This window comes from Calidris pugnax, unplaced genomic scaffold, assembly GCF_001431845.1.
Source record: "Calidris pugnax isolate Ruff unplaced genomic scaffold, ASM143184v1 scaffold166, whole genome shotgun sequence".
Lineage (NCBI taxonomy): Eukaryota > Metazoa > Chordata > Aves > Charadriiformes > Scolopacidae > Calidris > Calidris pugnax.
In genome coordinates, this window is record NW_015090941.1 from 105,195 (window position 1) to 120,867 (window position 15,673).

The 15,673-nt window shown below is 47.9% G+C and overlaps 1 protein-coding gene across 1 annotated transcript in view; it reads right to left on the reverse strand.

Annotated features, from left to right (window-relative positions):
* Positions 1-6: 6 nt before the first annotated feature.
* Positions 7-15,673, reverse strand: part of SRSF4 (serine/arginine-rich splicing factor 4) — a 21,089-nt gene continuing 5,422 nt past the window's right edge. The window contains exons 2-8 of the mRNA XM_014951842.1: positions 8,016-8,148; positions 7,655-7,753; positions 6,940-7,135; positions 5,919-6,031; positions 3,896-4,110; positions 2,494-2,577; positions 7-1,050 (exon numbers count right to left, since the gene is read on the reverse strand). Of these exons, the coding sequence (XP_014807328.1) occupies positions 267-1,050; positions 2,494-2,577; positions 3,896-4,110; positions 5,919-6,031; positions 6,940-7,135; positions 7,655-7,753; positions 8,016-8,148 (1,624 nt within the window). The 3' untranslated portion in view covers positions 7-266. The remainder of the gene's footprint in view (positions 1,051-2,493; positions 2,578-3,895; positions 4,111-5,918; positions 6,032-6,939; positions 7,136-7,654; positions 7,754-8,015; positions 8,149-15,673) is intronic.

Consider the following 15,673-nt stretch of genomic DNA (forward strand, 5'->3'; position numbering starts at 1 on the left):
AGGCTCCTCCTGCAAAACGGGGCGATTTTGGTGCTCCAGGAAGAGTTGTATTCAAAGAGCACCTTCCTGTAGGGTAGGAAATGAGTGGAGCGGGCTCGGAGCAGAGCGCGCTGCAGGGCGGCAGCTCACGAGGAGGAGGGACATACCCTCAGGGTTGTTCAAAAATATACAGCATCCACATGGTTTCTACTTCAATCACTTGTGCTACAACTACTCAACATGTACAAAAGACTTGTCGGGTTCTTCTGAGTGTGGTCAAGGCAAGGTTAGGACCTGGAGCGAGACCTTGACCGCGATGGGGAGCGTGACCGTGAGGCAGACCTAGACCTAGACTTGGAGTGGGACCTGGGCTTCGAGACGGACTGAGACCTGGAACGAGAAGCTGATTTGACATTTGGTTTCGTCTTGGAAATGGACCTGGACCTGGAGCGAGACGCCCGACGCACGGCTGCATCCTCCCCCTCCCCTTTTGCCTCTTTTCTATCAGAATCGGATTTTAGGTGCTCCTTGTCTTTGGAGGCCGACCTGGACCGCTCGTGGCTGTCCTTCCTTTTCTTCTTGCTACTGGCTTTGCTCTCTCTCTTGCTGCGCCTCTTGCTTTTCTCGCTCTTGCTGCGGCTCCTGCTTCTACTTCTGCTCTCATCCCTGCTCCTCTTCCTACTTTTCCTTTTATCCTTACTGTGGCTCCTGCTCCTGCTCTCATCCCTGCTCTTGCTCCTGCTTCTGGCCTTGCTAATGCTCTTCTCCCTCTCTTTGCTTCTACTCTTCTCCTTGCTGCGGCTCCTCACGCTCTCCCTCGGCTCCCCCCTGTCCTTACTCCCACTCCTGCTCCTACTCTTCTCCTTGCTGCGGCTCCTGCTCTTTGTTTTCTCGTCGCTGTTATGGAGAGCGCCCTCAGATTTATCTTTGCTTTTGTGCCGGGGTTTCTCTGCGCTCCTGCTGCGGCTCCTACTTTTATCCTCTTTACTTGGAGTCCTGCTTTTCTCTTTTTGGCCTCTGCTACGGCTCTTGCTTCGACTACGGCTCTTGCTTCTGGAACGGGACACAGACCTGGAAGCGTAAAAGGCAACAGACAGCTCCGCTTTATAGAATCATAAAATCATACAATCATAGAGTCATAGAGTTGTCCAGGCCGAAAGGGACCTCCAAAGGTCATCTAGTCCGACCCCCCCGCAGTCAGCAGGGACACCCCCAACTAGACCAGGTTGCCCAGGGCCTCGTCGAGCCTCTCCTTGAATATCTCCAGGGAAGGGGCCTCAACCACCTCCCTGGGCAACCTGTTCCAGTGCTCCACCACCCTCACAGTGAAGAACCCTCTCCTCATCTCCAGTCTAAATCTGTTCCCCTCCAGCTTGAAGCCATTGCCCCTTGTCCTGTCACTGCAGCCCTTTCTAAACAGGCTCTCCCCAGCCTTCCTGTAGCCCCCTCAGGTACTGGAAGGCTGCTATTAGGTTTTTTAAACCTTTTCAGCAGAGGCTGCCTCCTGCCTGGGGGTTAGACACACCCTTGGCTTTGTAATTCATAACCCTGCCAAAAAAACACCTGGTATTGAGCAAAATCCACCAAAATCGGGGCTCTTGGTCGTACTCGGGGGCTGTGGGGCCGTGTCATGCACCTCGATGGGGCTACACTCACTTGTTTTGAGTCAAAATGTGTTGTTTGGGTGATACAGGCGTCTCTTTCTGGCATAAACCAAGGCGCAGAAGACGTTGGCCAAGCCTACGTTAATGCTCTTTCCCTCTCTCTCTCCCCCTTCAGATTAAAGGACCTTGAGGTGGCCAAGCTGGGGGACTATTAGACCGCTATTAGGTCTCCCCGGAGCCTCCTCTTCTCCAGGCTGAACAACCCCAGCTCCCTCAGCCTGTCCTCGGAGCAGAGGTGCTCCAACCCCCTGATCATCCTTGTGGCCCTCCTCTGGACCCTCTCCATCAGGTCCATGTCCTTCTTATATTGAGGGCTCCAGACCTGCACACAATACTCCAGGTGAGGTCTCACCAGAGCAGAGTAAAGCAGAAGAGTCCCCTCTCTGGACCTGCTGGCAACGCAGCTTTTGATGCAGCCCAGGATGGGATTGTCCTTCTGGGCTGCAAGTGCCCACTGCCTGCTCATGTCCAGCTTCTCATCCACCAGCACCCCCAAGTCCCTTTCCTCAGGGCTGCTTTCTAATCCCTCACCCCCCAGTCTGTGCTGATGGTGAGGATTGTTCCGGCTTGGGTTTGACTCGGGCTTAAAGAGCATGCACCACACAGCAGGGAAAAGAAAACCAAAGCATTCCCACTGCAAATTTAGGATGGTGCTTCTCATGGCAGTGGGTAAACCCCCCTGTTTCTTCCACCACAAAGACGTACCTGGATCTTGGGTTTGACTCGGGCTTAAAGAGCATGCACCACACAGCAGGGAAAAGAAAACCAAAGCATTCCCACTGCAAATTTAGGATGGTGCTTCTCATGGCAGTGGGTAAACCCCCCTGTTTCTTCCACCACAAAGACGTACCTGGATCTTGATCTACTCTTGGAGCGGCTGCTACTGGCACTGCGGCTCCTGCTCTTATGGGAATGTCTGCTTCGAGAGCGAGACCTGCAACAAAATCAACGGGGTTAATGTCAGCGTGGGCCCACAGAGAGCTTGTGGTCCCCTGGGGGCAAACCCCACACTATTAAAGCACCTTTTGGGTAGCTGAATGGTGAGAGGGCTACACAGTAAAGTTACAAACAGAACCCTTCTCCCACAGCTCATCCCCTGCTGCCACGTCTGGAAGCGATCAGGGTCCTAATCCAGAAGGAAATACCCAGCCTTATTTGAGACAAGGAAGGGAGAATCCCTTTCCTAATTGAGTCAGTTTGAATGCAGTGAGACACTAGGACAAAGCTTTGACTTCAGGCTTTGATTTCACCAGCAAGCTGTTCTGTCAACAGTAGAGTTTTGCCCAACTTTGCTTGCAAAAACGACTAGTTCTGCCCCAGAAGGGGAAAAGGCTCGGTGCTGGGTGCTGTTCCCTCCATCACACAACAAAAGCAGCACGTCTCTAAGAAACAGGGAAGGGGTGGGGGTTTCCAAGCTGGGAAAGAACTGTTAGTCCTGGTGGGTAGAGCAGAACACCCTGTTCGGAGCCAGAGTGTTAAAAAAACACCTTCTGCTTCATTCTCTGTGAGAAGCTCCACCTGCCTGGTGGTGGCTTCTCCTGCCAGAGAAGCTCCCTGGGGTTGGGAAAGAAGAGCAGCATGGTCCTTTGTTCAGCTCCCACATACACACCTCCACCACGGGAGAGGTCTCATTTCCCTTGGTTACTTAGAATCACAGAATGGTCTAGGTTGGAAGAGACCCTTGGGATCATCGAGTCCAACCATCTCCCCTACTCTACAAAGGCCTCCCCTACACCATGTCCCTCAGCACTGCATCTAAACGGCCCTTAAACACAGCCGGGGATGGGGACTCCCCCCCCTCCCTGGGCAGCCTGTTCCAATGCCCGACCACTCTTTCGGTGAAAAATTCTTTCCTAATGTTCAATCTAAACCCACCCTGTTGGAGCTTGAAGCCGTTCCCTCTCGTTCTGTCACTAATTACCTGGGAGAAGAGACCAGCCCCAACCTCTCTACAGTGTCCTTTCACGGAGTTGTAGAGAGTGATGAGGTCTCCCCTCAGCCTCCTCTTCCTCACACTAAACAGTCCCAACTCCCTCAGCCGCTCCTCATACGATTTGTTTTCCAGCCCCCTCACCAGCTCCGTTGCCCTCCTCTGCACTCGCTCCAGCCCCTCGTTACTTCCAGGGAACTAATAAATTCTCAAAAGCTTGACTTACTGAGAACTCTCCACCCTTCCCAAAGTGTTTTGGAACCTGCTGGATATTCATGTTATCGTGGTTAGGTTCAGCCTGGGCTGCATCACGGAGACATACCTCGAATGGCTTCGGCTTCTGGAGTAAGAGCGGCGCCGTCTCGATCCAGGTCTGTCTTCCACTAATCTAATCTTTCTGCCATTTACTTCTGTCCCGTCCAGCTTTTCAAGGGCTCTTTTCATGTCAGAATAGGATTTGAACTCAATGACACCTTCATTTTTCCTTCCTTTGTGTGCATCTGCATATGTCACCTCCCCTGCCTGACGCATATAATCCTAGAGGGAGAGGACAGAATAACCATTGCCTCAAATCCAGAGCCAGGCTTCTTCCAGCCTGACCCCGCTCGTCTCCGCAATGACGCTTCTCCCTCGGCTTCTTCTGGGCACAGGGACATCAGCCAGGCTTTTAACCACTCTTCTGGGCACAGGGACATCAGCCAGGCTTTAAACCAAACAGCAGCCACGTGGCTAACGCCGGGGTTTCTCAGCAAGCCAAAGAACACAGAGTCTGTGTGATCACAACCAAGGGGGTGCTGAGAGTTTGGAGCCAAATGATCATTTTAAGCCTCCCATCTCGTGCCTAACATCGAATACGCTCTATGGTTAAATTTCAAATTACAAAAGTGATTAAAGAAGTGAAACGCTTGCTCTCTAACCCATACTCTCAAGTTAACTTGGGAAAGGGGATGAATTTAAGATTGATTAGGAAGAGGCAAGAAGAGCACAGGCAAGCAAACTTCCCTTCATCCTCCACCTGGGTAACGGATCTCGTTCTGCTGGAAGAAATTCCCCCCCAGACAAGTAAAAGCTCGATTCCTTTCCCCACTTCATGCTCCCTGGCTTCTCCATCTCAGCTCCTGAACACCTCTGTGGGTCAGGGAGGGCTACTCTGCCCCACTTCCAGCAAGCCCCCAGCCAGGGCCACCTTTCAGCCTCTGTGGCTGCAACAGGAATGGGGCACACGACTCTTGTTCCATCCCATTTCAACCCAGCGACTCCCACCTTCACTACCCTGAGATGAAAGCTATTCCCCCCCCCCTCAAAAAAAAAGCAATGCATCCAACTAGAGGATTAATCATGCCATGCTCTACTCACAATTTTTAATACCAGAAGCAAAGACAAGCTATCGATGGGGTGAAGTGTTAACAAGAGAAGAGATGTGAAGAGTCCCAGTACGTACCTGAGCTAGTGTTACACATTCAATTACACACCAGTTTCTACTACGGCCAAGTTTGCTTAGAACAAATTTTATACATCCTTCAAAGAGAACCATAAAAGACAGCGTTCCTGTAAGAACAAGTGCTTTTAACCATCGCTGCTAAGTTTGATGAGGAAAACACTACCTTTTTGCAGCGACCAGTGACCACCTTCTCCCTGTCCTGCCCCCCCAGCCACGATGGAGAACATCACGAGTCAACGTTTCACCTCCAGCATGAGGATACTGGGAGGTACTGGGGGCTACACGGTGTTACCCAGTGCTCCCACTGCCCAGGATCACCTTCCACGCCTTCACACTTGGAGAAAATACTAGCTTTTGGCAGAGTTTTTGCACAATTGCTCATTCTGGAGGCATCCTTTCCCTGAAACTCTCCTTAAGACAGCTTTTACACAGGGTGGAAGTTCTCCACGGAGACTGTAAGAATGATGCAATTGTTTCCAAACAGCTCCAACACCTTAGGAGTTGGTGAGTTAAATCCAAAGGGACAAGGGTGAACTCCTCCATCTCTACTGAATCCTACCACTGCTGATTAAAGTCTGTTTTGACAAGGTTTAAGAGGAGGTAAAACACACCTGTACGTGACCTTGCCTTGTGGTAAGGAAAAAAAAAGTTCCAGTGACACCAAACCTGCAGGTGCAACCCCTAAAGTCGCATTAATGATTTCTTATATGCAAATACTCTTCCATATTGACTTAAAAACGCATTATTTCCAAAAGCTACTTGTATGCATAGGAGCACACAGACTTATTAACAAGTTGGAGTTAAGAACACAAGTCTATACCACTTTTCCTTGTTGGAAAGCTCAGGTTTTTTTTACCCTTTATGCTCTTTACTAGAGAGAGGGTAAGGAAAGGGGGCCCCATACCTTAAGATCTTGCCAACTGCAGCGGCTTGACAAATTTTCCACAATCAATCTGTATTCTGTACGGGTGGGAGGACCGTACTTATCTCTTCCGCTTCTTCTATAACCATATCCACCTTTAGGAGGTGACAAGCAGACAGCAGTACTTCAACCAGGGAAATGGAGAGCTCCCTCCACAGCCCCCACCAACACTCTCCTGCCCCACACGACCCCAAACACGTTAAAAATCCCCCCACCCGCTGGTCTCAATTACATCCCCCTCAGATAAAACGTTACAAATAGCCAAAGCGTTAAAAAAAAAATTAAAAAAAAAAATAAATTACTACAAGCACATAATTAAAACAAGGCACATCGTTATAATTACGCTAAAATTAAACATGCAATTAAATTCTTAAAAAGAGTTTGCAAGAAGAAAGCGAATTAAGGCAGTTTACTCATGTTACTTACATTGCTTAAAGGTTTTCTGAATATCTGACATGAATAAAGCTTTTCAGGCACCTATTTCAGATTAATCTCATCTCTCTCTAACCCTTGGGGTCCTCACCACCCAGGTCTAATGGGAAAAGCTCGCGGTCGTCACATGGCTTCCTTTTTTTTTTGGGGTCAGCCAAGGGCCACAAAGGTCAAAGAGCCTCTCATGGAAAGGTAACCCAGGGTCAGCAAATGGAACGGGCAGTCATCTTAGCCTCAAAGGACTCTTTCAATTAAAACATTGAGGTCTTTGTTAAGTCTATGTTAAACAGCACAGCGCAAATATACCATTCAAATAGTTAAACGAAACGATAATAGTAATAAAAAAAATGGTACAAGAAACTGCGTTTATTAATTTATCAATTTAAACAGTTTAATACAACAAACAAGTTAAGAAATATCCAGATCAACAGTTACATTTACAGTTACAGAAAACTATTCACAACTTCAGAGCATTTTCTTTTAAAATTACTTTTAAAAAAAAAAAAGAGCAAAAAATATTTTATTTAAAATAAGTAATAAGTCAGGGATACAAATGCATGTTAGTGCTTACTGCGTCCAGAACCGTAACTGCTGTCGCGCCGGGGTCCCCTGGCGTGCTCAACGATCACCCTCTCCCCACAGAGATCTTTGCCATTGAGCTCATAAACGGCATCATCCGCATCTCGTAGGTCATCAAACTCCACAAAGCCGTACCTGGAGAGAGGGAGAGGAAAAGAATCACTCGGAAAGAACTGAATCCGAGGTATCTGTGCCCAAAACCACCTCACAGCGGGTTCCTGTGGAGCCCAAGAACCTCTTGAAGGTCTTGAAGACCTTCAAGAACATCTTGAAGAACATCAGTTGCAACCTCCTGAAGGCCACCTAAGGGTTCAAGGCAACGAGCACCAACCCCACAGACCCACTAAATATGGTGCTATTCTGCACCACACAATAATTCAATAAATTTGCCCAACAGCAGCGAGGCTGACATTGCATTTGACAGACGTTCCACAAATTAGGATTTACCCTGATTTTTGAAGATTCCTGGGTTCATTCCTGGCTCTATTCGGAAGTTACCTGAACTCCCTCACTTCAAATGGAAGTATTTGTTGATCTCTAAACACAAGTGGTCTGTACACCCTGCACGAAGCTTCAACAAGAAATAAAATACAAAGGCAGGTCAGGAAAATGGGTTTTGTTTTAATCACACTCGTTCTCTGGAGAGAGGGAGAGGAAAAGAATCACTCGGAAAGAACTGAATCCGAGGTATCTGTGCCCAAAACCACCTCACAGTGGGTTTCTGCGGAGCCCAAGAACCTCTTGAAGGTCTTGAAGACCTTCAAGAACATCTTGAAGAACATCAGTTGCAACCTCCTGAAGGCCACCTAAGGGTTCAAGGCAACGAGCACCAACCCCACAGACCCACTAAATATGGTGCTATCCTGCACCACACAATAAATAATTCCATAAATTTGCCCAACAGCAGCGAGGCTGACATTGCATTTTAAAAAACGTTCCATGAATTAGGATTTACCCTGCTTTTTGAAGATTCCTGGGTTCATTCCTGGCTCTATTCAGAAGTTACCTTAACTCCCCCACTTCAAATGGAAGTATTTGTTGATCTCTAAACACAAGTGGTCTGTACACCCTGCACGAAGCTTCGCGCCGGGGTCCCCTGGCGTGCTCAACGATCACCCTCTCCCCACAGAGATCTTTGCCATTGAGCTCATAAACAGCATCGTCCGCATCTCGCAGGTCATCAAACTCCACAAAGCCATACCTGGAGAGAGGGAGAGGAAAAGAATCACTCGGAAAGAACTGAATCCGAGGTATCTGTGCCCAAAACCACCTCACAGCGGGTTCCTGTGGAGCCCAAGAACCTCTTGAAGGTCTTGAAGACCTTCAAGAACATCTTGAAGAACATCAGTTGCAACCTCCTGAAGGCCACCTAAGGGTTCAAGGCAACGAGCACCAACCCCACAGACCCACTAAATATGGTGCTATTCTGCACCACACAATAATTCAATAAATTTGCCCAACAGCAGCGAGGCTGACATTGCATTTGACAGACGTTCCACAAATTAGGATTTACCCTGATTTTTGAAGATTCCTGGGTTCATTCCTGGCTCTATTCGGAAGTTACCTGAACTCCCTCACTTCAAATGGAAGTATTTGTTGATCTCTAAACACAAGTGGTCTGTACACCCTGCACGAAGCTTCGACAAGAAATAAAATACAAAGGCAGGTCAGGAAAATGGGTTTTGTTTTAATCACACTCGTTCTACTCTTGACTGTGGACAAGACCGATGGTTTGAGTATGAAAATGAACATACTATCAAGAGGATAGATCTTCCACTCGCTGAGATACCCACAGCTTCCCATATACTGCTGGAAAAGTCTTTTATGTCCACTATTTTACTCTGGACTGTGGACAATACCAATGGTTTGAGGATGAAAATGAACATACTCATGAAAGAGGACAGATCTTCCACTCGCTGAGGTACCCACAGCTTCCCCTATACTGCTGGAAAAGTCTTTTATGTCCACTATATTTCCAATATCCAAGCCTTGAAGGGAGCATGGCGAGTCCAAACCTTGTCAAGGAACTTAAGGAACTGCAGCAACAAGAACGAGGAACAAGTTTCCTGGGCAAAGGAGGAGGCTCCAGGGGTGCCAGAGGCATCGGTGCCAATGTCAGGCTGCCACAAGTGCCTGATCCCCACCAGCTACAGGTCCCCAAAGAGCAAGGACAGGGTTTTTAAACACTTTCTGGTGCTCAGGGATGAGCTGGTGACACGCTCACGGCTGCAGAGCAAACTCACAGCAGCACTGAAGCAAAACTCAAGCCACCAATTTCCATCCTGGCAAGAGTTAAACATCTACTTTCACAAGGGCACATAGTGATAGGAGGAGGGGGAAGGGTTTGACCCTGAAAGAGGGGAGATGGAGCTGAGATGTGGGGAAGAACTTGTTTGGTGTGAGGGTGGTGAGAGCCTGGCCCAGGTTGCCCCGAGAAGCTGTGGCTGCCCCATCCCTGGAGGGGTTCAAGGCCAGGCTGGAGGGGGCTTGGAGCAACCTGGTCTAGTGGGAGGAGGGTGGAATGAGATAGTCTTTAAGGTCCCTTCCAACCCAAACCATTCTATGATTCTCTTTAAAAGCCAACATCATGTAGATGCTCATTATCCCAACGGGGCAGGGAAGAGGACAAAAAGCATCCAAGGGCTCTTTATCAGAGTTCAGAGTCTACCTGAACTGAATTCTACCTAAAATCATAGAATGGTTTGGGTTGGAAGGGACCTCAAAGATCATCTAGTTCCAACCCCCCTGCCCTGGGCAGGGACACCTCCCACTAGAGCAGGTTGCTCCAAGCCCCATCCAGCCTGGCCTTGAACCCCTCCAGGGATGGGGCAGCCACAGCTTCTCTGGGCAACCTGTTCCAGGCTCTCACCACCCTCAGAGTAAAAAATTTCTTTCTGAGATCTAATCTGAATCTTTTTTCTTCCAATTTAAAACCGTTTCCCCTTGTCCTATCATTACCCTTCCTGGCAAAGAGTCCCTCCCCAGCTCTTCTATAGGCACCCTTCAGGTATTGAAAGGCCGCTCTAAGGTCTCCCCGGAGCCTTCTCTTCTCCAGGCTGAACAATCCCAGCTCCCTCCTTCAGTCCTTCAGTGGGTGACTCCTCCTTCAGTCACCCACCAAGCCCAGATCCAGGCTCCAGAGCCCCCCCAGGAAGAGCCACAACACCGCAGCCCCCCCCCCCAACTGGGAGCATCTCTAGCTGCTGAAGGCAAACACAGAATCCTAAATTTGGGTTCTAACAAGCCAAGGGGAAAAATAATTTCAAGTGCTAGCATTTTAAATAATCCAGAAAAACAACCCCCTGATACAAAAACGCTGGTCTCCTCTTTTAGGTCGCTTCATTTTTAAGTAATTTAAGCTTAAGTAGTGACCTCCCCCACCCACGGCACCACCAGCAGCCACAGTTTTGCTGTGTATTAATATATATTAGCCAAATCCTTAAAAATGTCTCCAAACCCCACAAAATAAGGGAGCTGCTTTCTCATGCGAGTGCTGTCGTTTCAGGGAAGAAACAAGCGTGATTGATTTATAACAATTGAAACAATCACAGTCATTATAAAACCATTCAAATGGCAACTTTCTTCCCTTCAATTCCAAAAATAGAGCAAGCGAGCTCAGACCTTTAAATGAGATCTCGCCCTAAAAGCAATTACTCACAAGGTGAAGTGCCTGGTGTGCACCAGCACTTTCAGGAGAATAAATGCACAGACATTTGAAGCCAGAATAACAGAGGAATATGTGAATTCGATCAGAGCACAATCATAGAATCAATTGTCCAGGTTGGAAGGGATCTTTAAGATCATGGAGTCCAACCATCAACCCAACTCTGATAAAACCCATCACTAAACCATGTCTCTAAGCACTATGTCAACCCAGCTTTTAAATCCTTCCAGGGATGGTGCCTCAACCCCTTCCCTGGGCAGCTCATTCCAAGGCTTCATAACCCTTTCCTTGTCAAAATTGTTCCCAATCTCCAATCTGAACCTCCCCTGGTGCAACTTGAGGCCGTTTCCTCTTGTCCCATGGCCTGTCCCTTGGGAGAAGAGACCGACCCCCCCTGGCTACACCCTCCTTTCAGGGCGTTGGAGAGAGTGAGAAGGTCTCCCCTCAGCCTCCTTTTTTCCAGGCTGAACACTCCCAGCTCCCTCAGCTGCTCCTCACAAGTTCTCCAGACCCTTCACCTTGGTCTCCAGACCCCTCACCAGCTCCGTTGCCCTTCTCTGGACCCGCTCCAGCTCCTTGATGTCTTTTTTTGTGGGGAGGGGCCCAAAACTGGACACAGCCCTCAAAGCGGGGCCTCATTGTTCTTCCCATATCCCACATGAACATGGGCAGCTCCTCACCATCCAGCACCAGTTCCTCCACTTGGCCTCCCACAGGAATTCACCCCAAAAAGCTCCCGAGAAGGTCCAACATTGAGAGAACTTGGTCTGGCCCAAGCGTGCATAAGATATACAGCCCTAGAATAAGATACTACTCTGATGGAAAAGGAAAAAGCAAAAGTTACATGAAAAAAACTTCTAATTTCCCTCTTGAAGCCAGCCCAGCAGGCTCATACACACTGTGACATGACTTGCTTTTAAGGAATACTAAAAATCATACCCCACATCACTCACAAATGGAAGTAATACCGATCCACCCGTTAAATACGTATAATATTGCACCGCATGATCTAAAAACATGAATCAAAACCCTTCAGGAGCAGTTTTACACCACAGAAAGCCACAACTGCTGACACAGCCTTAACTACAGCAATCTGAACCTGCTGTTCTGTGACAGCAGCGCAAGTAAATCTTCTTTAAAATGTCTACTATTACTACTTCATCCCTGGCATAAAACTACTTACTAAAAATGTCAATGCAATTTACTCCAGCTAATGCGAAGCTACACCATTTTCTGCTCATGTATCAAAAAAGGGAAAAAAGCTACAGGGATATGTCCTTATCCCAAGCAATTCCAACAGACAGAGCATCCTACGAGGTGGGGTTTTTTTGTTTATTAAATCCAAAGTGAAAGGAAAAATGTGATTTTTCTAAAATTGCTTAATACCTGAAATAAAAGGAAGGCCCTATCTTTCTCCTCCTTAGCTCTGCACCCCCTTCTCCACCCTGAACCACCAGGAGCAGTGTGAAGCCCATCTCTGTGTTCCTCAGGTGACAATTTTCTCCCACTATTCATCAAGGGCTGGTGCTGGAGATGCGGTGGAGCCCAAAAGAATTAATCCCATGAGTCAAGAAGGACCTCAAAGCTGCTGTCCCTGCCCTTGGCCAACACTGGGTTGAAATCCATGAGGTTTAGAGGAGCAGCATCCACCCCAGCAGGGTCCATTCAGCAGGTTCAACCTGCTCAACCCTCATCCTCCTCTCCTCTCCACTAATTCAGTCGATGATCTGGTACCCTTCTGAATTTCAAATTTCACCATCGCTTCCCAAAAAATGATGTGCTCAAAACGAGCTCATTGCCCCCCATCACTCCAACACCCCTGGACGAGTGAGGTCGGGGCAACCCATGGACACGAGCAGCTGCAGAGCAGGAAATGTGTGAAAAACTGATTCCTGCCTTCAGCTTCCTTTGGAATAAAGAATGTGACTTGTCCAGCCCTAAAAAGCCCAACTGGAGGAGCTCGCTGGAGGTCCACGCTTGCCCACCCCGTAGCCAGGGAGGAGAATGTCTGCACCTCATCAAGGAAAAACATCTTCAGGCCACTGGAAGCAAAACACTCATTTAAATGAGTCACCAAAGTTACAACCTCAGAAAATATCTGAATTTTCAATACTTAAAACTATTTAATTTACAATTTGGTAGCGATTCTTTTAAGTTTCTGCACTGATGACAACGATTACTGAGAACCCCTGGTCTTCTAGCACCACTGAGCACCTGAAAGCAAAAAGAAATTAAAATCTCACCTTATTCACCCTTCTATTAGCAAAGGAAAAAAAATAATAATCCACAAATCCACTGGAATTAAAAACCAATTCATTAGACAGTCACCTTACCATCACCTGGGTGTACCAGGTGTCATTATGCTGTGACACCAACTTGATTATTTTTTAATAGCAATTGCTCTAATTGAAGGTAATGGGCATTAAATATTTCAGTGGGGAGGGTGCAGGAAAATCAAATCACTTCTCTTTAGGCAACAAATAAGAGATTTTTAAACCCCCATAGGTGAAAAAACTGAAGTTTGAAGCTTTTATTTTTGAGGTCCTGCTTTAGCAGGGGAGTTGGACTACAGTGGGGAGGGTGCAGGAAAATCAAATCACTTCTCTTTAGGCAACAAATAAGAGATTTTTAAACCCCCATAGGTGAAAAAACTGAAGTTTGAAGCTTTTATTTTTGAGGTCCTGCTTTAGCAGGGGAGTTGGACTAGATGATCTCTATGGTCCCTTCCAACTCTAAACAATTCAGTGAAAATTAAGTGAAATCTGTGCTCCTCAGTCCGTTGGAGAAGTTACACCCCTCTGTCTTGCAGCTATTTTTTTGAGGATGAAGCCATGAATTCTGCAAAGCTGGCCAGGCTGAGGGAGGGCAGGTAAATTTTTTAGCCTAGTGGGATTGCAGATTGATTTCCCCATCAATGAAAGCTGGCAACTCTTCGAGGTATTACAGCTAGCTTTTAGCCAGATAAAAAAAAAAAAAGCAGGCTGAAAAGTCCAATTTTCTGGTCACTTAGTACCTACCCTCCTGCGAGGAATACTCAAAGCACGAGAGACCCAAAATACTCAAAGCACTTCTGAGCAGGAAAGAAAAGAATACGAAAACTACGAGCATACACTTAAAAATTGCAACTTGGAACAGAGAACGCTACAGAAAGTGGATTTTTATCTCCCCCCTTCTTCTCTCAGGTAAGCATTGCTATAAAGCCTTTGAATCACAAGCTTAAATTACAATTAACAGTGAGTGAGACGCAGGGAAGCTCTTCGGCCTCGGCCGGATCACGCTGCGGTTTCATCCTCTCCCTCCAGCCTTTCAGCTCAAAAGCTCAGACGCCGAAGGGGCTCCTCTCCCCCCAATCCAGAATTCCCCAATTCCCCACCTTTCCAAAAGAAAGGGGAAGAATCTCACCAGTCCAACACTGGGAGGTGATTTTTTTAATCGTTCGCTAAGCGCTGCTAAAAATAAGCGGCAGAGAAAGGATGGAAAAAAAGGGAACGAAGCAAATCCCTGAGTAACCCAGCAAAGCGCAGCGTGACGCCGGGACGAGAGACCCAAAATCTGACACCTCCAGCAGATTTTTAATCAAACTGGAATTTAACTCCAAAACCCAGCGGCCTGTCGAAAGAACTTCAGAATACGCAACCGGAAAAAGGAATTAAATTGTGGAGTTAATCCCCAAAATACAGACTGAGCTCTCTCCAACCCGCAGCGGCAAACAGCAAGGTGAACCACAACTCCAGTACATTAAATTTCCTGGATTTTTTTCCCCGTTATCCTCAACTTTTGAACTCTGTCTCCCCCAAGTGAAATTGTGAAAATGACTTTATTCCAGAGCAAAAATGTATGTCATAAAGAGAACCTGAGTGTTCAACCTTGTGCCCTCCTCCCCTCTCTACCCATTACCTTTCATGCTCCAAATGCCAAAGTTTGGGTGGCTCAGGCACCCCTGTAATTTGGCTCCTGCACCCATGTGTCCCCCCCCTCCCACCCCCCAGCCCATTTCTGATTGTAAGGACAAGCCTTGAGAAATATTTTTCAAAAAAGCAAGAAGAGGAGTCCACGTAACACACCAGCCACATAGCCTGGGACTTCTACAGCTGCCAAGGAAGTTTGGGATTTCTTCCAGCATCTGCCTATGAACCAGAAATATTTAATTTGGAGGCTCTGAACAGCAACAGGAAAACTGACATCCTCCCTCAACCCCCCCAAAAAACCCCCAACCAAACAACATTTTGAAGGATACCCAGTGGGACTGGAGAACAGATCCCTCAAATAGCTCAGCTCTGGGCAATCTTCAGCATCACCTGACACTGCGAGGGTGAAAACACTGACACGTGCACACTTGTTTGTTTTAATAACAGCTTTTATTCCTCTTATAAACCCGTTATACGTCCACCTACCAGTACAACCAGTCTTTAAACTTAATGAGTCGTCTTCTTTTTTTTTTTTTTTTTTTTTTTTTTTAATGCTCGAGGACTAACTTTTAGAAGAGATTCCTCACCTCAACCTCTAAAACAAAATTAGTAATTGGCTGGCCTGGCTAACAACAGTAAAATCCGTATTCAAGACTTCAGGGTGGGTTTCTTGGAAAAAGACACAAATATTGTCAAAGTTTTAAGTGCTGGGGGGAAAAACCCACCAAAAAATACCAATTTGTTTTCTCTTGAAAAAAAAAACCACCACGCTGGGATGGCTTGGGTGAGCCCTGGGGGGGCAGGATCCAGCCCCTCAGGGTGCAGCGAGGGCTCAGCCACTGCAGCAGCACATGGGGTAGGGATATGGGGGCTTTGTTGGGGGGGCAGGACCCCAAATGTCCCCTCCCGGGGTGGGGACAGCCTGGGGGGGCTCCGAGAACAGGCCTCTGCTTCTGCTGGGGGCCTGCCAAAGGGGGCTGGTCTCTACCCCCCTCCCCCCCCAAGGTTTTGGGGACCTGGGGGACCCCTCAGGGGACACCCTCTCCCCACAGAGGTGGGGCAGGAACCTGGTCACCTGCCCCCCCCCAATAACCGAAGCAGGGACCCCCCCCCGCCTTGCCCCCCCCCCCCCCACCGGCGCTCGGGAGCGCCCG